The following is a 22142-nucleotide window of genomic DNA, read 5'->3' as shown; positions in this document are numbered from 1 at the left end:
GCTCTATTTACAGCTGAAGAGAAGGATGACAGAGAAGAGGGAGATGAGAGGAGAGAGAGGGGCAGAGAAAGAGGAAAGATGAGAGAGATGAAAAGAGAGGACAAGATGAAAAGAGAGCTCTATCTATCTAGCGCTGTAAACACTCAAAACAAAAACAGTCTGCTTCATTTGCATGTCTTCTGTCTGCTAGCTCTATGACCAGCCCTTATGCAACCTTAAAGTGCCCAACGTTATTAATCAATACAGTCCCCCCCCCATGACCTCCTGCAGGTTAGCGTTTCCCGTCATGAATCTTGTTCTGGAGGCAGCTCTGCAGAGTTGTCACCTAACCCTAACCTTAACCCTAACCTTAACCCTAACCTTACCACAATGCTAACCATAATGCCTAACCCTATCCTTCAATTTAGGTAACTTTTACAATATAGCCAATTTTTACAATACACCACATGGTCAAAATTATTTGAGAAACACACTAAAGGTTATTAGGTACACTATATATACAAAAGTATGTGGACACCCTTTCAAATGAGTGGATTCTGCTATTTCAGCCACACTGCTGACAGGTGTATAAAATCGAGCACACAGCCATGCAAACATTGGCAGTAGATAGGCCTTACTGAAGAGCTCAAACTTGAAGGTTTGGCGGATGCCAGGAGAACGCTACCTGTCCGAATGAATAGTGCCAACTTTAAAGTTTGGTGGAGGAGGAATAATGGTCTGGGGCTGTTTTTCATGGTTCGGGCTTGGCCCCTTAGTTCCAGCTTAGCTGCCAGAGTCGCCCGTCTGTCCTGAGCTGCCAGAGTCGCCCGTCTGTCCTGAGCTGCCAGAGTCGCCCGTCTGTCCTGAGCTGCCAGAGTCGCCCATCTGTCCTGAGCTGCCAGAGTCGCCCGTCTGTCCTGAGCTGCCAGAGTCGCCCGTCTGTCCTGAGCTGCAAGAGCCGCCACCGCGGACAGACAGGTTCAGGTTTTGCGGCCGGAGTCCGCACCTTTGGGGGGGTTACTGTCACGTTCTGACCTTAGTTCCTTTGTTATGTCTTTGTTATAGGTTGGTCAGGGTGTGAGTTGGGGTGTGTGAGTTGGGGTGGGTAGTCTATGTTCTTTTTGTGTTTGGCCTAGTATGGTTCTCAATCAGAGGCAGGTGTTGTTCATTGTCTCAGATTTAGAATCATACTTAGGTAGCCTGTTTTCCCCATTTTGTTGTGGGTGTTTAATTTTCTGTTTAGTGTTTTCTGCACCTTACCAGAATGTTTCATTTTTTTTATTTTATTCACATTGTTGTTTTTTGTATTTCAGTGTTCAGCTAAATAAATCATGAACACGTACCACGCTGCGCTTTGGTCCTTCCTTCATCTACGAAACCCATTACACTTAACTCTAAGCATACAATGACATTCCAGTAAGGCCCTTTCCTGTTTCAGCATGACAATGCTCCCGTGCACAAATCAAATCAAATTTGAGTTGGCAGCAGCCACTCAATGTTAGTGAAGACCGTTTTACAGTCTGATAGCCATGAGATAGAAGCTGTTTTTCAGTCTCTCGGTCCCAGCTTTGATGCACCTGTACTGGCCTCACCTTCTGGATGATAGCGGGGTGAACAGGCAGTGGCTGTTGTCAGGGTGGTTGTTGTCCTTAATGATCATTTTGGCCTTCCTGTGACATCAGGTGTTGTAGGTGTCCTGGAGGGCAGGTAGTTTGCCCCCGGTAATGCGTTGTGCAGACCTCACTACCCTCTGGAGAGCCTTACGGTTGTGGGCGGAGTAGTTCCCGTACCAGGCGGTGATACAGCCCGACAGGATGCTCTCTATTGTGCATCAGTAAAAGTTTGTGAGTGTTTTTGGTGACAAACTAAAGGTTGAAGAGGCACTGTTCTTCACCACGCTGTCTGTGTGGGTGGACCATTTCAGTTTGTCCATGATGTGTACGCAGAAGAACCTAAAACTTTCCACCTTCTCCACTACTGTCCCGTCGATGTGGATAGGGGGGTGCTCCCTCTGCTGTTTCCTGAAGTCCACGATCATCTCCTTTGTTTTGTTGATGTTGAGTGTGAGGTTATTTTCCTGACACCACACTCCGAGGGCCTTCACCTCCTCCCTGTAGGACGTCTCGTCGTTGTTGGTAATCAAGCCTACCTACTGTAGTGACATCTGCAAACTTGATGATTGAGTTGGAGGCATGCATGGCCACGCAGTCGTGGGTGAACTGGGAGTACAGGAGAGGGCTCAGAACGCACCCTTGTGGGGCCCCAGTGTTGAGGATCAGCAGGGTGGAGATGTTGTTTCCTACCCTCACCACCTGGGGGCGGCCCGTCAGAAAGTCCAGGACCCAGTTACACAGGGCGGGGTCGAGACTCAGGGTCTTAATGTCGAGTTTGGAGAGTACTATGGTGTTAAATGCTGAGCTGTAGTCGATGAGCATTCCTACATAGGTATTCCTCTTGTCCAGATGGGTTAGGGCAGTGTGCAGTGTGATTACAAGGTCCATACAGAAATGGTTTGTTGAGGTCTGTGTTGAAGAACTAGACTGGCCTGCACAGAGCCCTGACCTCAACCACATCGAACACTTTTGGGATGAATCGAAACGCCGATTGCGAGCCAAACCTAATCGCCCAACATCAGTGCCCGACCTCACTAATGCTCTTGTATCTGAATGGAAGCAAGTCCCTGCAGCAATGTTCCAACATCTAGTGGAAAACCTCCCCAGAAGAGTGGCAAAGGGGGGATCAACTCCTTATTAATATTAGGCCATGATTTTGTAATGAGATATTCGACGAGCAGATATTCGACTTTTGGCCATGTAAACCTGCTGACCTTCTTAACCTGCTGACCTTCTTAAATGTCAACCTGCTGACCTTCCCATACCCAGCCCAATGTCAGTCACTGTGTACTGTAAATCAGCCCCTAAACCCTGCTTAGTTAATCAGGTGTAGATGATGATTTGTTTTTGTTTTGTTATTGCCTAAAGGTATTAGCATGCTTCAGTTTGGCTGGCGCCCAGCCGAAGTGGTCTAGCCGAATGATACTACCTTAAAAGATGCTTGAAAAATTAGAAAAAAAGCTGCAATAGTACAGTTGTAATGGCTGTTGGAAGGAGAGGACCAAGGTGCAGCGTGGTATGTGTCCATATTTATTTAATGAACACTGAAATCACAAAAATAACTAAGCGAACGACCGAAACGGTTATGGCTGGTGCAGACACACAACATAAAACAACTACCCACAACTCAAGGATGAAACCAGGCTGCCTAAGTATGGTTGTCAATCAGAGACAATGATTGACAGCTGCATCTGATTGGGAACTTTACCAGGCCAAACACATATAAATACGAACATAGAACAAAACATAAAATGCCCCCCAACTCACGGCAAGTGCGGCAGGTGGAACAGACCGCACTGGACTGTACTGGCGAACCGGGGACACCGTGCGTAGGTCTGGTGCCATATAACCCGGGCCGAGGAGACGCACTGGAGACCAGATGCTCTGAGCCGGCTTCATTCCTCCTGGCTCGATGCCCACTCTAGCCCGGCCGATACGAGGAGCTGCAAAGTAGCGCACCGGGCTATGCGTGCTCACTGGGGCTAACTCTTGTGCCTGTTGCGCTGCCGTGCTAACTCCTCATATCGCCGCCACTCAGCTTTAGCTGCCTCCAGCTCTTCCCTGGGGCGGCGATATTCCCCAGCCTGTGCCCAGGGTCCCTTACCGTTCAAAATCTCCTCCCATGTCCATTCCTCCAGATAGCTCTTCTCCTCCTTCTCACGCTGCTTGGTCCTTTTGTGGTGGGTAGTTCTGTAACAGCTTTTGGAAGGAGAGGACCAAGGTGCAGCGTGGTATATGTCCATATTTATTTAATGAACACTGAAATCACAAAAATAACAGAGCGAACGACCGAAACAGGTCTGGCTGGTGCAGACACACAACAGAAAACACCTACCCACAACTCAAGGGGAAACCAGGCTGCCTAAGTATGGTTCTCAATCAGAGACAACGATTGACAGCTGCCTCTGATAGGGAACCATACCAGGCCAAACACATAGAAATACAAACATAGAACAAAACATAGAATGTCCACCCTAACTCACGCCCTGACCAACCTAAAATAGAGACATAAAAAAGTAACTAATGTCAGGACACTTCCTCAAAATATTCACAATTCTCCTAAGATAAAGCAAGAAATCTGTCATTAATTTGGTCATGCAATTTTAACTAAGATGTTTGGTGCAGTATTTCACAATAAAAAATGTACATGTGTCTCGATGATTGACAATAAAGACTTTATTGAAGAATCCCTACTGTTGACCAATCACCGACAAAAGAGCGTAGACTACGGATCAGAAGTTTGGCTTTCTTCCAGAATTTCTATTTTATTTGCCCAAACAGCCCCCAAAAAACTCACAGAAACAAACAAAAATGTTGCAAAATGTTGTCATAATATACAGTGGGGCAAAAAAGTATTTAGTCAGCCACCAATTGAGCAGGTTCTCCCACTTAAAAAGATGAGTGCGGGCTGTAATTTTCATCATAGATACACTTCAACTATGACAGACAAAATGAGAAAAAAAATCCAGAAAATCACATAGATTTTTATGAATTTTTAATGAGTTCTTTTATACTGATAACAAGTTCAAACTGGTGCCATTAATACAGGGAACGTGTGGAGGACAGAGGAGCCCCTTAAAGAAGAAGTTACAGGTCTGTGAGAGCCAGAAATCTTGCTTGTTTGTAGGTGACCAAATACTTATTTTCCACCACTACAATGTGATTTTCTGGATTTTTTTTCTCGTTTTGTCTGTGATAGTTGAAGTGTACCTATGATGAAAATTACAGGCTTCTCTCATCTTTTTAAGTGGGAGAACATTTTCGCAATTGGTGGCTGACTAAATACTTTTTTGCCCCACTGTATGCACAAACTTTTCAAAGCTGTTTCGGCTGGGAAGCGTGCGGATGCCTTAAGATTGCAGGTTTATCAAACATGGTCTAGCCTCTGTCACATGGTCTAGCTCCCCCCTTCCCCTGTTCCAATTCACACACCCCCACAACACTTTCCCTGAATATATCGCTGGGCATTTGGCCACTGGTTTGGTTCAGCCAAGAATAATTATAACAGTTAACTCTCCTTTCCTGTTCTCTCTATCAGTCTGTTTCACTCCATTCTGAAAAAACAGGCTTTGTAATGAATATTGTGTGCAGTGTGTTCTCTCCTCTGCTCATTGTCAATTATTTTTCATGTGCGGGCAGGGGGAGGTTAATGCGGTGTGTGTGCGTGTGTGTGTGCGTGTATGTGTGAGAGAGAGAGAGAGAGAGAGAGAGAGGGAGGAGGATTGCGACCAATCAGAGAAGCCCCAGGTACCCCCCCATTTGTTTGGTCTGCTCCATCTCTCCCTCTCAGTGGTTCCTGCTGCAGTATAAGTCACAGGCTGCGCTGTTCCCTCTGACACACATACACACACACTCGTACGAGCGCAAATCCTCTTACACCTCGCTAGTGCCCAGGGCAGATTATAGCCTGCACATTTCAAATCGTATTCCAAATGTGCCACTTTCCCCTGGGTCTCCTCCCTCCTCTTCCTCCTCCTCCTCCTCCTCTACATCATCTACCTCCACGGGACTTCTTCTCTGCACCTGCTTCTACTGCTGCTGCTTCTTCTTCTTCATCCTCCACTCTGTCTTCAACCTCTGGCAGCTGGCCTGCTCGCCTCTGCAGCTGAGATGACCAGGCAGCCTCTCTAAGGGAGAGAGAGTGAGACAGGAGGAGACAGAAAAGAGGGAACGGGAGGAAAAGAAAAAAGAAAGGGAGTAATTTAGACCTGAGAGCTACTCCGAAGAAAGAAGGGAAGAAGTCAGCACTGTCAGGCTCGGAGAGGAGGAGGTGGAGGAAGGGAAGGAGGAGGAGAGAGCTCCAGTGCAGGAGAGAGGGAAGAGAAAAGAGAGAAAGAGAGCGAGAGAGAGCTGACTGTGTATTGATCATGAAGGCTCTGCTGCTGCTGGTTCTACCCTGGCTCAGCCCAGCCAACTACACTGACAATGTGGGCAACCTGCACATCCTCTACTCTGAGCTGTGAGTACTGTACCACTGTCCCACTCAGCATAGAGCTGCTGCATCCATTCACCCCCATCACTCTCCTCCAACAGCAGCAGCCCATGCAGCCCTGCAGTATGTGTGTGTATGTGTGAGAATGCACACGCAATTGTGAATGCGATAGTGTATGTTTGTGTTTGTGCACGTTTGTGCGTGTGTGTGTGTGTGTGTTTGTGTTTTAATCTGGCAGTAAAGGGAGTGTATGGCTCTATGGCCATTTGCTCAGTTATTGACTTGGGTAATGGTTTCCGTAGCAGTGGCCATGGCAGCGGGATGCGGTTGCCTTGGCAGCGGGATGCGGTTGCTGTGGCAGGTAGAGGATTTTGTACAGACAAGGTCTGTTTGGATGCTCCAGAGCAGCACTGCAGCATGGGAGCGCTCTCATCAGGACTGTGGGTTGTTTCTGTGTGTGTTTCCTGTTTTGTGTGTGTGCGTGCAGTCTATTTATTTGTACCAAAATGTGAACCTGTGTACGGCTATTGCTAAACGCTTTGATGGTCTCTGTATGTGTGCACATTGAGTTATTCATAGGTTATTTAGGTGTGGAGGACATACATGGCCATACCTGTGTGAGTGTGTCTGTTTGATTCAACAATAACAACCATAACATATCCACACACACACACAGCTTATTCACATCTTTGCCCCCCCATGCACACACACACACACACACACACACACACACACACACACACACACACACACACACACACACACACACACACACACACACACACACACACACACACACACACACACACACACACACACACACACACACACACTACAGGAGCCCATTCAGTCATAGTTAATGTGAAACACACTCTTACTGAGGCACTTTGACACCATGGCAACAACCCTCTCATCCAGCCAGCTGAATTCATCATACTGAGGAGTGGATGATACTTTCGCTTCCTACTGTATTTCATTCCACTGGCTCAGGTTCTCATGTTTTAAAATAGACACCGTCCTCCATAAAATAAGCCTAAACAAGTACTTCATACTGTTGATTTTCATTATAGGTTTGCAAGTGTGGAGAATTGCGCTGTGTATGCGGATGTTTGGGCTGTGCAGCTGAATCGTATTTGTGAATATAGGTTTGGGTCTGTGTGTGTGTTTCTAAGTGTGTCTATATCAGTATAGTCTTTATACGGTTTGACCATGTGGGCATTCCTTCTCTTTGTATGCATATAGACTGAGTCTTTCCGGGAATAGTCTATATTGGCCCTCAGTGCATTCTTTCTGTCTCTCTCAGTGATATTGGTATATTCAGCAGACGCGTGAAACCTGAGGCTCACAGATCTCTAAGCTGGGATCCTTCTGTCCTCGCCAGTCCCCAGTCTGACGGAAATGTCCCATTATGCTGCATGAATACAGGGAACAATGCAACGCTTTAAAAAGTCTCCCATTCCATTGTGAGGATCCTCTATTGAGTGAAGCTTTAGCTCCTGCAGACACTCAGATTCCCTGTTGGACAGCCATGAATCCTGGAGAGATGGGGAGAGGAGAGAATAGGATAGGAGAGGAGACCAGGAAAAGAGATGGAAAGAACAGAAAGGAAAGAAATGGAGAGAACAGGTGGGGGAGGAGAGGTAACAAAAGGGGATATAGGTGAGGGGAAAGGAGAAAGAGGATGAGGGTGTTAAAGGAGGAGAGAAGAGGTGCAATGAGAATAGATTAGAAATAGAAAGAAGGGTATAGAGGAGGAAAGAGGAGAGAGAGAAGGGTTGATGAGAGGAGACAGGAGAGGATAAGGTCACTTCCTGGCCCTGCATCCCATCTGTCCATGCATACGGATGCCATAGTTCAGCATGTGGGTCTTTCCAATTAGGGATTGTTTGTAAATACCGTGAGTGTGTATCTGTGTGTGTTTCCATGTGTCTGTGCGCATCGCTGTCTCTGTGACAGGGGATATTTATTGATTATGACACGATAGATAGGGGAGCAGACAAATGCAGATATAGTGTTTTTCTGGGTGGCTGGAGAGCTGGCTGGAGAGCTGGCTGGAGAACTATCTGGAAAGCTGGCTGGAGAGCTGTCTGGAGAGCTGTCTGGAGAGCTGTTTGGAAAGCTAGCTGGAAAGCAGGCTGGAAAGCTGTCTGGAGAGCTGTCTGGAGAGCTGTCTGGAAAGCAGGCTGGAAAGCTGGCTGGAGAGCTGTCTGGAGAGCTGTCTGGAAAGCAGTCTGGAGAGCTGTCTGGAAAGTTGGCTGGAACGCTGTCTGGAGAGCTGGCTGGAAAGCTAGCTGGAAAGCAGTCTGGAGAGCTGTCTGGAAAGTTGGCTGGAACGCTGTCTGGAGAGCTGGCTGGAAAGCTAGCTGGAAAGCAGGCTGGAGAGCCGGCTGGAGATCCATGGCACACCGTTAATCTTTATCCACTGCCCTGACAGCCAGGAGCAGTCTTCCAGCATTTAATAGCTCTCTCCTTCTCTCACTACAATTTTCTCTGCCTCTCTCTGTTGTCTGCCCTGTATTTCTCTGTTTACCAATAAAGTGATTTTATTCTATGAGAGAAATTATATTGTATTGTATTGTAAGGGTTTTTCTGTGGTGAAGGAGAAGCGGACCAAAATGCAGCGTGATGGTTATTCATGTTCTTTAACTAGACATGAAATAACTAACAAAACAATACATGTGCAAAACCCTAAACAGTCCTATCTGGTGCAAACACAGAGACAGGAACAATCACCCACAAACTCAGGCTACCTAAGTATGATTCTCAATCAGAGAAAACTAATGACACCTGCCTCTGATTGAGAACCATACTAGGCCGAAACATAGAAATACCCAAACATAGAAAAACAAACATAGACTGCCCACCCAACTCACACCCTGACCATACTAAATAAATAGAAAACAAAGGAAATAAAGGTCAGAACGTGACATGTATGTTATGAGAGAGAGAGAGAGAGGGTCCCTGTACATACTATACACACGCACTGCCACACACACACACACGTCTCACCTCTCCCCCAGCACACATGCCCTCTACTCCCCTGATAATCACATTGCAGTGCTATAGAGCGTTAATTATGAATCCGTCTTCATTTCTGGGGCCTGGGCTGGCTTGCCTTAAACACTATGATTGGTTTAGCTTCAGTCCTTTCAACCTGAATCTCCAAGGTGTTTGATCTCCCCTAAAGCTTGACGTGGAGAGAGCTGCGGCGTTCTCCCAGTGCTCCCAGAGCCTTCCGCACGGACACATCCTAACAGGATTAGCCCGCCTCCCGGCCACAGAGCAAGAGATATGAGGCGTTTGTTTATTCCAGGTCCATCCCATCCCCAGTGGAAGACATACCGTACACTGACTACCATCCCAGCCCAGGCCCATCTCAGCCTCGCGGCTCGGTGGAGGGCTGGCTTCACTAATTAAACTCTTGTTTGTATTGAGTATGAATCCTTTTTCTGCGGTCAGGCGGCTCTCCCTGTCTCAGCGCATCTGTCAGGCTGGAGTCAGAGGAGCGGAGCAGAGGAGGGTATAGAGGTTATGATTAAATCAGGACAACAGACAAAATCTTGTCCAACTGGACACGCAAATGACTTTCTCATTGGAGATCATTCTGACCAGTGATTGCAAACATATACAAAATCCACTCAATTTCTTCGATAACACACACACACGCACTGCCACACACACACACACACACACACACACACACACACACACACACACACACACACACACACACACACACACACACACACACACACACACACACACACACACACACACACACACACACACACACGTCTCACCTCTCCCCCAGCACACATGCCCTCTACTCCCCTGATAATCACATTGCAGTGCTATAGAGCGTTAATTATGAATCTGTCTTCATTTCTGGGGCCTATGATTGATTTAGGACACACTTAGAGAGAAAGAGACTGCAGTGGAGCACAGCTATCTCAGAGACAGAGAGAGAAAGGGAGGAGAGGAGATGAGAGGAAAGCAGAAGCTAATCTAATCTAGTCTAATCTGTCATGTCAGTGATGTGATGCCTTGGCTGCCTTGTGCCACGCCCCTGGCCACACCCCAGGCTACACGTCATCCAGAGACTGTGACACATAGTGGGAACAAACGGGGCCCAGCGGAACTATGGTAAGGCGCTGCAGGGATAGTTTCCGTGGTGACCTTGTTTCCACGGGGGCTGGAAAGACTGGTGGAGGCACGTGTCCCACGGCAACAAGGCCCACCCACCCGCCTGCTCCCTGACCATGTGAGAAATAAGACCATAGAGAGCAGAGGCACGCAGAGTGGCACCTCCAGAACTGTGAGATACTAGCAGAAAGGGATGCTTTGACAGGGGGTGATATTGGGGTGTTGTTCTATACCCATGACACAAACACATACACACAAAATATTGCACATTCTGACAGAATGCCAGATAAGTGAAATGTTTTGCACTCTATGCTACTCTGGCACTATATTAGTAGCATGTTAGGGAAAAGTAAGCTAACCACTTGAATGAAATGCAATACAGAGGTTAGAACAGATATACATCTATTAGCACACTCAGGTACATAGAACTATACAGCCACACCCACACGCAGGCCTCTAAAGGCAGAGTGAATAGAAGATATTGTATTATCCACACACAGGCCTCTAAAGGCACAGTGAATAGAAGATACTGTATTATCCACACACAGGCCTCTAAAGGCACAGTGAATAGAAGATACTGTATTATTCACACACAGGCCTCTAAAGGCACAGTGAATAGAAGATACTGTATTATCCACACGCAGGCCTCTAAAGGCACAGTGAATAGAAGATACTGTATTATCCACACGCTCCACACGCAGGCCTCTAAAGGCACAGTGAATAGAAGATACTGTATCATCCACACACAGGCCTCTAAAGGCACAGTGAATAGAAGATACTGTATTATTCACACACAGGCCTCTAAAGGCACAGTGAATAGAAGATACTGTATTATTCACACACAGGTCCTCTGGAGGCACAGTGAATAGAAGATACTGTATTATCCACACACAGGCCTCTAAAGGCACAGTGAATAGAATATACTGTATTATCCACACGCAGGCATCTAAAGGCACAGTGAATAGAAGATACTGTATTATCCACACACAGGCCTCTAAAGGCACAGTGAATAGAATATACTGTATTATCCACACGCAGGCATCTAAAGGCACAGTGAATAGAAGATACTGTATTATTCACACACAGGTCCTCTGGAGGCACAGTGAATAGAAGATACTGTATTATCCACACACAGGCCTCTAAAGGCACAGTGAATAGAAGATACTGTATTATCCACACACAGGCCTCTAAAGGCACAGTGAATAGAATATACTGTATTATCCACACGCAGGCATCTAAAGGCACAGTGAATAGAAGATACTGTATTATCCACACACAGGCCTCTAAAGGCAGAGTGAATAGAAGATACTGTATTATCCACACACAGGCCTCTAAAGGCACAGTGAATAGAAGATACTGTATTATCCACACGCAGGCATCTAAAGGCACAGTGAATAGAAGATACTGTATTATCCACACACAGGCCTCTAAAGGCACAGTGAATAGAAGATACTGTATTATCCACACGCAGGCCTCTAAAGGCACAGTGAATAGAAGATACTGTATTATCCACACGCAGGCCTCTAAAGGCACAGTGAATAGAAGATACTGTATTATCCACACACAGGCCTCTAAAGGCACAGTGAATAGAAGATACTGTATTATTCACACACAGGCCTCTAAAGGCACAGTGAATAGAAGATACTGTATTATCCACACACAGGCCTCTAAAGGCACAGTGAATAGAAGATACTGTATTATTCACACACAGGCCTCTAAAGGCACAGTGAATAGAAGATACTGTATTATTCACACACAGGCCTCTAAAGGCACAGTGAATAGAAGATACTGTATTATCCACACACAGGTCCTCTGGAGGCTGTCCTTGATTGCCTTTTAACATGAAAGGTTCTCACGCTCACACACGTGCACACACATACACACTTACAAAAACCTCCACATACTGTACCTAATAACCCTTAGTGTGTCTCTTAAACACATAAATACTCTCACAGTCCTGGAAAGAATGATACAAGCACAATTCCCACTGCAGTCATTCTTAGCTGCCATGGTTTGGGCCTTATAGACTTACATTGAAGCACTGACAATTTCCAGAATTTGCATGAAAGATACCATTAGATACCGTATGCACTATTGTGCTGTGCTCCTACAGCAAAGTCTTTGTTATGTATGGAGAAATCACTGTTATTGTAGCGAGCTCAGAGCCAGCTACTCTCCCAAGCCGAGGAGAGAATAAATCAGCTCTGTACTCGCTGTGCTGTTCTCCTCTGACAGAAAGAGAGTTACAAGTTGGAGGGAGAGAGAGAGGAGGGGAGAGCAGAAATGATGGATGGAGAGAGTACAAAAGACAGCATAGGATGGAGGAAAAGGAGATGAGGGACAGAGGAGTACAGAGAGGTAAACTGTTGTTTGAAATGCCACACTAATAAAAATGACTAGTGCATATACGGCGTTCCTGGCTGGTCATGTGAGGTCATGGATTTGGCTGATGATGGGATATTGATTGGGAAAAAATCCTGATTAAAAGCTGAGGCTGATGACCTCATTGACTCAGGGTTGGGCCGTGTCCCTGATGGGGTGTTTTATTTTAGACTGTTACATTTACCTCTTTTAGTGGATGCTCTTATCCAGAGCAATTTACAGAAGCAATTTAGGGTTAAGTGCCTTGCTCACGTCAACAGATTTTTCAAATAGTTGGCTTGAGGATTCGAACCAGTGACTTTTTGGTTTCTGGCCCAACGCTCTTAAGCGCTAGGCTACCTGCCACCCAAAGGGTTGGTAAACCAACCCTGCCAAATGAGATCAGCCAGACTTACGATTGCCAGCACAGCGGAGCCACCTGTTTTTGTGTTTGTGGGTGTCTATGATATGGGCCCTGCACGTGTTCGTCTTGGGCCTGACAGGTTTTGTTGTTAAGTCACACCCTATAGCTGAGATTCAACCCTATTCAGTCATTGAGGATTTCAGCTGACGCTTCATCATACAGCTGACATTTCTTCTGAGCAAAAGCAGTAGAATCCAATCAACACACCAGCACGCCTACTGATGAATGTTCTTTCAGTTCATCATTAATTCTCTCCCCCTTTCTTCCCTCCCTCCCTCCATCCCTCCCACTCTGTCTTTCCCTCCCTCTCTCCCCCTCTCTCTCTCTCCCTCTCTCTGCCTCGCTCTCTGCCTCTCTCTCTCTCTCCCTCTCTCTGCCTCTCTCTGCCTCTTTCTCTCTGTCCCTCTCTCTGCCTCTCTCTCTGCCTCTCTCTCTCTCTCTCTCTCTCTCTCTCTCTCTCTCTGCCTCTCTCTCTCTCTCTCTCTCTCTCTGCCTCCCTCTCTCTCTGCCTCTCTCTCTCAATTCAATTCAATTCAAGGGGCTTTATTGGCATGGGAAACATATGTTAACATTGCCAAAGCAAGTCAAGTAGATAATAAACAAAAGTGAAATAAAAAATAAAACTGAAAAGTAAACATTACACTCCAAAATAATAAAGACATTACAAATGTCATATTATGTATATATAAAGTGTTGTAACGATGTGCAAATGGTTATATAAATAAACATGAATATGGGTTGTATTTACAATGGTGTTTGTTCTCCACTGGTTGCCCTTTTCTTGTGGCAACAGGTCACAAATATTGTTACTGTGATGGTACACTGTGGTATTTCACCCAGTAGATATGGGAGTTTATCAAAATTGGGTTTGTTTTTTCAAATTCTATGTGGATCTGTGTAATCTGAGGGAAATATGTGTCTCTAATATGGTCATATATTTGGCAGGAGGTTAGGAAGTGCATCTCAGTTTCCACCTCATTTTGTGGGCAGTGTACAATTAGCCTGTCTTCTCTTGAGAGCCAGGTCTGCCATCTCTCTGTAGGTGAAGGCTTTGTTATGGAAGGTTTAGGAATCGCTTCCTTTTATGTGGTTGTAGAATTTAACGTCTCTTTTCTGGATTTTGATTATTAGTTGGGTATCAGCCTAATTCTGCTCTGGATGCATTATTTGGTGTTTTACGTTGTTCACGGAGGATATTTTTTGCAGAATTCTGTATGCAGTCTCAATTTGATGTTTGCCCCATTTTGTGAATTCTTGGTTGGTGAGCGGACCCCAGACCTCACAACCATAAAGGGCAATGGGTTCTATAACTGATTCAAGTATTTTTTAGCCAGATCCTAATTGGTATGTCGAATTTTATGTTCCTTTTGATGGCAGAGAATGCTCTTCTTGCCTTGTCTCTCAGATCGTTCACAGCTTTGTGGAAGTTACCTGCGGCACTGATGTTTAGGCCAAGGTATGTATAGTTTTTTGTGTGCTCTAGGGCAACGGTGTCAAGATGGAATTTGTATTTGTGATCCTGGCGACTGGACGTTTTTTGGAACACCATTATTTTGGTCTTACTGAGATTTACTGTTAGGGCCCAGGTCTGGCAGAAGATCTAGGTGATGCTGTAGGCCCTCCTTGGTTGGTGACAGGAGCACCAGATCATCAGCAAACATTTGACTTCAGATTCTGGTAGGGTGAAGCCAAGTGCTGCAGACCATTCTAGTGCCCTCGTTGATATATATGTTAAAGAGGGTGGGGCTTAAGCTGCATCCATGTCTCACCCCACAGCCCTGTGGAAAGAAATGTGTTTTTTGTCAGTTTTAACTGCAGACTACATGGATTATATGTTGTTGTATGTTTTTCCCCCAACACTACTGTCCAGTAATTTGTATAGCAGACCCTCATGCCAAATTGAGTCGAAGGCTTTTTTGATATCATCAAAGCATGAGAAAACTTTGTTTTTTGTGTGGTTTTTTTTGTAAATTAGGCTGTGCAGGGTGAATATGCAGTCTGTCGTACGATAATTTGGTAAAAAGCCAATTTGACAGTTCATTGTTTTCGCTGAGGAAATGTATAAGTCTGCTGTTAATGATAATTCTGAGGATTTTCCCAAGGTTTCTGTTGACGCATATCCCACAGTAGTTATTGGGGTCAAATTTGTCTCCACTTTTGTGGATTGGGGTGATCAGTCCTTGGTTCCAAATTTTGGGGAAAATGCCAGAGCTAAGGATGAGGTTAAAAAGTTTAAGTATAGTCAATTGGAATTTCTTGTGTGTTTATTTCATCATTTCATTGAGGAACCATCAACACCACAGGTCTTTGGGTTGGAGGGTTGTATTTTGTCCTGTAGTTCATTCAGTGTAATTGGTGAATCCAGTGGGTTCTGGTAGTCTTTAATAGTTGATTATAATATTTGCATTTGATCATGTATATGTTTTTGCTGTTTGTTTGTTGTTATAGAGGCAAAAAGATTGGAGTGGTTTACCAATACATCTCCATTTTGATAACTCTTTGTTTGTTTAGTGTTTTCCAATTTTCCCAGAAGTGGTTAGATTCTTCAGTTACATTGAGCTGATTTCTGATGTGCTGTTCCTTCTTTTTCCGTAGCGTATTTCTGTATTGTTTTAGTGATTCACCATAGTGAATCACTAAAAAAAAACTCAGGTTTTCCGGGTCTCTATGTTTTTGGTTGGACAGGTTTCTCAATTTCTTTCTTAGGTTTTTGCATTCTTCAACAAACCATTTTTCATTGTTGTTAATTTTCTTCGGTTTTCTGTTTCAAATGTTTAGATTTGATAGGGAAGCTGAGAGGTCAACTATACTTTATAAAATATACTGCCAAGTTTACACCTTCACTATTACAGTGGAAAGTTTTGTCCAGGAAGTTGTCTAAAAGGGATTACATTTAATTTGTTGTTGCATAATAGTTTTTTGGTTGTTTTCCACACTACATTCCTTCCATCTATAGCATTTATTTATATTACTCAGTTCCTTTGGCTTTGATGCCTCATGATTGAGTATTGCTCTGTTCAAGTAGACTGTGATCTGATAGGGGTGTCAGTGGGCTGACTGTGAACGCTCTGAGAGACTCTGAGTTGAGGTCAGTGGTAAAGTAGTCTGCAGTACTACTGCCAAGAGATGATCTATACGTGTACCTACCATAGGAGTCCCCTCGAAGTCTGCCATTGACAATGTACATACCCAGCGTGTGACAGAGCTGCAGGAGTTGTGGAACATATTGCCAAAGAAAGTGAAAGTGACATTGCCAAAGAAAGTGAAAAAGATAGTAAACTATTTGAAAAAATGTACAGTAAACATTACTCTCACAAAAGTTTCAAAAGAATAAAGACATTTAAATTATCTCCCTGTATATTGTATATGGTCTACTCTAAAGAAAGAAAGCTACTAGTAATTGATTAACTGATCTAATTAAGAAGCCAGTGAACACAGATGTTCTCTCCTTTTCTCCAGGCCTTTGTCACTATGGATTTAATTAATGAACAATCTCCCTCCCCATGTTGCGTGTGTGTGTGTGTGTGTGTGTGTGTGTGTGTGTGTGTGTGTGTGTGTGTGTGTGTGTGTGTGTGTGTGTGTGTGTGTGTGTGTGTGTGTGTGTGTGTGTGTGTGTGTGTGTGTGTGTGTGTGTGTGGGCCGCAAGTTGTTTACTGTTTTTTTTTACATTAATTAGTATGTTTTGAGTTTAACATGTAGTTGTTTGCTCTCTTCAAAAGTAAAAGATAATTTTCCTGCTTAAATTCAGAAATATTTGTTTCTTCTTTGAGTGAGTGAGTGAGTGAGTGTCCATGCCCCAGGTGCTCCCCAGGTGCTCCCCTGTGCTCCTGTGTTCTCTCATCGTCTAGGAGAGGAACTAGGGCTTAGGTGCTCCTTTCACACAGATTCCTGAGGGAAAGAATGGTACGGCTGTGTTTTTTTTCTTTAAACTGTTTGAAGTGAGTGTTCCTGTGTGATGTGTTCAAGCCAAAAGCTCTCCCAGACAGGCAGACAGTTTCCTGTCAAGAGTTTAATCCTTGGGACAGTGAATTACTTTTGGAGCAGATGCCCAGAGGAATTTCGTCATTCTCAGACACAGAGAGAGAGAAGGAGAAGAGTTTTTTCCCCCTCTTCTATTCTCACGATTAGTGAGATTTTGAGTTTCTTAATCCAGAGGCTATGTTGCCAAGGCAATGAGCTCCAGTTTGATCTTGTGATAAAGCAGAGATAGAGATTAGAAAGAGGATACCCCTCAGTTCAGAAGATAAGAAGGTTGATTAACAGAAATGCTCAGGAATGATGGGATACCACCAACATAGGCAACATAGGCAAAGCAATTGTCGGTCCCAAACGTCATTCTCTTTCACATAAAAATTCCCCCTCTTTCACAGTGGCATAGATACGTTTATTTTCTCTCAGCCACTCTAATGTCAGGAGTTATATTCCAATGTGTTTTAAGAACTGAGCTGTCACGTAGTGAGCTGGGAGAGGATTGCACTTCAGTACTCCTGTAGTCTGGATTAACACTGCTGGATTCTCTACTGCCAGAAGGGGGGAAAGGCCGGCGGGGGACTGGGTTGGTTCCTGTAGGACGCTCAGTAACTCAGTAGCCATCTCTCAGTGGATACACCCATCAGAGATCAGGTCACAACACTGCAGCATCCTTGACTGACGGGAATGAGGCCACACTCTGGGTAGTCAAGGCCATTCATCGGAGCCCTGTGTCCATACCTGACTGACTGATCTAGTTTATGTTTTAATAGTGGCCTGGTTATTTGTGCTGGCTGTGTATTCTGTGAAGATATGTTTCTGTGCTGCGCTCAGTCAGAGATAGGAGAACGTAGCGTATTTGGGTTAGGGAGGATAATCCACTCACCCCTAAAGAGGATTGGAGAATCTCACAGGCTTTGATAAGTTGTGAGCTGGTGTTTATTTCACATCATATGAGCAGGACTGTTTGTGTCACTGCCAGCAAGGGCGCTTCCTCCTCTCTCCCTTCCGCCGCCGTCATCGCCACCGCCGACCTCTCCCACGGCATGATGGGTCATTATTTTTGTGCTAGAGGGGGAGGGGGTAGGAGGGCAGGTTGAAAAGAAGGAGAGGAAGGGAGGATTGGTGAGAATGTTTTAGTGATAAGGAATGGGTTAGAGTTGCTGTTCCTTAGCTATCTCTCTCCAGATAACAGGGTTGAGGGAGATTATGTGATAGTTGAAGTGTCTCTCTGTGTCTGAAACTGTGGACAACTAAGCCTGGTGTACTGCTGCTGAGGCGGGCTGTACAAGCACAAAGTTTTCCATGATCCCCAGAAATCACTCACTGACACACACAGGGGAGAGGAGTGGGCAGAAAAGCACAACTTCCACTACAGGAGGAGGCTGTGTATTAGATAGGAGGGCAGACAAAAAGATAGAGTAGTTGGTTCTGAAGAAAGTTATGTGAGATTTGTCTTTTTGTTAGCTTGTATACTCATAGGACACTTTGTAGGCTCATTGGATCCTCTCTCTGGGGTCCTGTCTGTCCCTCTGTGACTTCGGGACGATTGTTTGGGTTCTCCGTTCCTGGCCTCAGACTGGAGAGATTGTGGCCTTAATTCCTCCAGACAGCCATTAAAGCTCTTAGCAGCAGTGGAGATATTCCTAAGTGGCTACGGCAGAACTGTGCCTTTGATGCCCAGAAGGAAGGGGATTTGATTTAAGGGTAGCCAAAGCCCTTAATGACAAGGCACACACGAGACAATGACTAGCATGTCATCTCTGAGGGGAAGACCATATTGTGCTGTGAGTTTCCGCTCGAATAGATAATTCCTTCTAGTTCTTTTCAAACCACCTGGGTGATGCACTGGTCACACACCTTGTGTGAGCTTATTACTTGGATCATATTTGGATATACAATCAATTTGATGGTACAGACACTACAGCTTATTTCATACCCAGCAAGTTCGTCTGGTGACTTGCAGGATGAAGACAGGAAGACGGACAGGTACACCCACAGATGGACAGACAGGGAGATGACCAGACACACAGACAAACAGACAGGGAGACGAACAGACGAACAGTCGGACAGACAGACAAACGAACAGACGGGGAGATGGACAGACAGACAGATGTTGAGACAAACAGAGGGGGAGAAGGACAGGGAGACGGACAGACAGGGAGATGGAGCAGGAGACAGACTCAGAGACGGAAAGATGAACAGACGGTGAGACAAACAGATGGGGAGAAGGACAGGGAGATGGAAAGAAAAACAGTTGGACAGACAGGGAGTCAGACGGACAGACACACCGATGAGGAGACGCACAGGGAGACGGACAGACAGGGAGATGGACCGGGAGACAGACTCTGAGATGGACAGACAAACAGACAGGGAGACCGGGAGACAGACGGGGAGACGAACAGACAGATGGACAGACGAACAGACAGGGAGAAGGACAGGGAGACAAACAGATGGGGAGACGGACAGGGAGACGGAAAGAGAAACAGACAGACGGACAGACAGGGAGACGGACCAGGAGACAGACGGGGAGACAGACAGATAAAGAGACGGGGAGACAAGGACACCGGTAGACATAAGAAGTAGCCTTTGACAGACCTGAACAAATGGTATGTATGTTTTTATTAATGGTTATTCAAATATGGCACCAGGATTACAAGGAAATTGCTGGTTGGGTGGCCTCTGAGATTTACATACCTGAATGGAACTTCTTCAACCCTCTCTGAACAGTTATGTATACTGTGGTTTTCCACTGCCGAAGTTGAAATAATATTAAGGAAATGCTGTCTCAGGATTTAGTTGCTTACTGTCAGCTTGGCCCAATGTACTGTACTACAGGCTTTGCCATCTGTAGGTGTATCGCAGTGTCTGTATGTGTTTGTGTGTGTGTTGTTTGTGTGTGTGTGTGTGCGCATACGCGTGTGCACGTAACATGCTGGTGTAAAAGCAGTATTTTGTGTCTGATGTGCATGTCGCTTTAATTACACTAATGAATGTTGAGTGACATGTGAAAGGCTGCTGCTCCTCTCTACTGGTGTAGATGTTGTGATGGATGTTGTGAAAGGCTGCTACTCCTCTCTACTGGTGTAGATGTTGTGATGGATGTTGTGAAAGGCTGCTGCTCCTCTCTACTGGTGTAGATGTTGTGATGGATGTTGTGAAAGGCTGCTGCTCCTCTCTACTGGTGTAGATGTTGTGATGGATGTTGTGAAAGGCTGCTGCTCCTCTCTACTGGTGTAGATGTTGTGATGGATGTTGTGAAAGGCTGCTACTCCTCTCTACTGGTGTAGATGTTGTGATGGATGTTGTGAAAGGCTGCTGCTCCTCTCTACTGGTGTAGATGTTGTGATGGATGTTGTGAAAGGCTGCTGCTCCTCTCTACTGGTGTAGATGTTGTGATGGATGTTGTGAAAGGCTGCTACTCCTCTCTACTGGTGTAGATGTTGTGATGGATGTTGTGAAAGGCTGCTGCTCCTCTCTACTGGTGTAGATGTTGTGATGGATGTTGTGAAAGGCTGCTACTCCTCTCTACTGGTGTAGATGTTGTGATGGATGTTGTGAAAGGCTGCTGCTCCTCTCTACTGGTGTAGATGTTGTGATGGATGTTGTGAAAGGCTGCTACTCCTCTCTACTGGTGTAGATGTTGTGATGGATGTTGTGAAAGGCTGCTACTCCTCTCTACTGGTGTAGATGTTGTGATGGATGTTGTGAAAGGCTGCTGCTCCTCTCTACTGGTGTAGATGTTGTGATGGATGTTGTGAAAGGCTGCTGCTCCTCTCTACTGGTGTAGATGTTGTGATGGATGTTGTGAAAGGCTGCTGCTCCTCTCTACTGGTGTAGATGTTGTGATGGATGTTGTGAAAGGCTGCTGCTCCTCTCTACTGGTGTAGATGTTGTGATGGATGTTGTGAAAGGCTGCTGCTCCTCTCTACTGGTGTAGATGTTGTGATGGATGTTGTGAAAGGCTGCTGCTCCTCTCTACTGGTGTAGATGTTGTGATGGATGTTGTGAAAGGCTGCTACTCCTCTCTACTGGTGTAGATGTTGTGATGGATGTTGTGAAAGGCTGCTGCTCCTCTCTACTGGTGTAGATGTTGTGATGGATGTTGTGAAAGGCTGCTGCTCCTCTCTACTGGTGTAGATGTTGTGATGGATGTTGTGAAAGGCTGCTACTCCTCTCTACTGGTGTAGGGCTCAATGTTGTTGACTGAAATAGTGTTCTTCTATCCTAACACTTCCCTTGCTTAAGTGGTATATTGCTGACTCGACACGCTTGATGCGATTCAATATAGTAACTCTGAATTAAGGTGAGTTTCCAGCAGAGAGAGAGAGACACACACACACGCATACTTGGACGAACACACACACACAGACACGCCTCCCTCTGACAGCCTGGTGGAACACAGGTGGAAGAGGGGGAGTTAGTAACCACAAGTATCCCTGCATAGCAGAGCTCTGACTGGACCACAAATCATGATCAATGGGCCTCTGCTTGGCTCCATTGTCTTAAACTTCATCCTCTTCTTTGAATGTCAGTCACCACACCCAACCTGAATGGACTGCTCCCCAAACTCTGTCTGTCAGCCTAGTGTTAGAGCTGACTGGCGAGAGTCAAGCCCAATGGCTGGAAAAGTAAGATATAGAGGCCAGTTCAGGATTAAATGTCTCTGTCTGTGATGTATGGACACAGAGCATGACCTGCTCAGACAGACCTCTGATTGAGACAAAACGCTGGAGCCCCCAGAGAGCCAATGGCCTCTCTCCCTCAGACACACACAGCCTGTTTCTGAGCTTCCATTACTCAGCGCCATTTAATGCTATTTCCTCTAGTTGTATCCTCCCAAATGGAGCATGAGGCTGACTGCCACCATTTTAGCTATTGCTTTATGTCCTCCATTTTGCCTTAATTGCATCCTGTCCTCCATATACAGTAATAATACCTGCTGCTGTAATGATGATGTATATAGAAATGGATCCAGTTTGCTGTGTATGTCTGTGTGTGAGTAGAAGCTCTAACTGGGTCTGATCCAGCCCATAAAAACACAGTAAACGTTTGTTCTTATGGCTCCACAGAGATGCAGAGACAGGACGATGTTATTTCAGATTCCGTTGTTGGAGCTTCAACCAAAAACCTTTACTATGGGAGAGAAAGACACAGAGACAGTTATTTGCTGTCTATATGCAAACACATTCCCAACATGATCAGTTTGTGAAGATTTCAA

At 45.4% G+C, this 22142-nt stretch overlaps 1 protein-coding gene across 5 annotated transcripts in view; it reads left to right on the top strand.

The window, feature by feature from the left end:
• Window positions 1-22142, top strand: part of LOC118379706 (E3 ubiquitin-protein ligase LNX-like) — an 82733-nt gene that overhangs the window by 28203 nt on the left and 32388 nt on the right. The window contains exon 1 of one of the 5 annotated variants that reach the window (XM_052459993.1): window positions 5411-6051. The exons of the other annotated variants lie outside the window; for them this stretch is intronic. Coding sequence (XP_052315953.1) covers window positions 5960-6051 — 92 coding nt within the window. The 5' untranslated portion in view covers window positions 5411-5959. Of the gene's footprint in view, window positions 1-5410; window positions 6052-22142 lie in introns of those variants that run through there. 5 annotated transcript variants of the gene reach the window in all.

The sequence above is a fragment of the Oncorhynchus keta genome, chromosome 1, assembly GCF_023373465.1.
Source record: "Oncorhynchus keta strain PuntledgeMale-10-30-2019 chromosome 1, Oket_V2, whole genome shotgun sequence".
Taxonomy (NCBI): Eukaryota; Metazoa; Chordata; class Actinopteri; order Salmoniformes; family Salmonidae; genus Oncorhynchus; species Oncorhynchus keta.
Note: the sequence above shows the minus strand (reverse complement) of the source record. Positions and strands in the feature narration are given on the sequence as shown.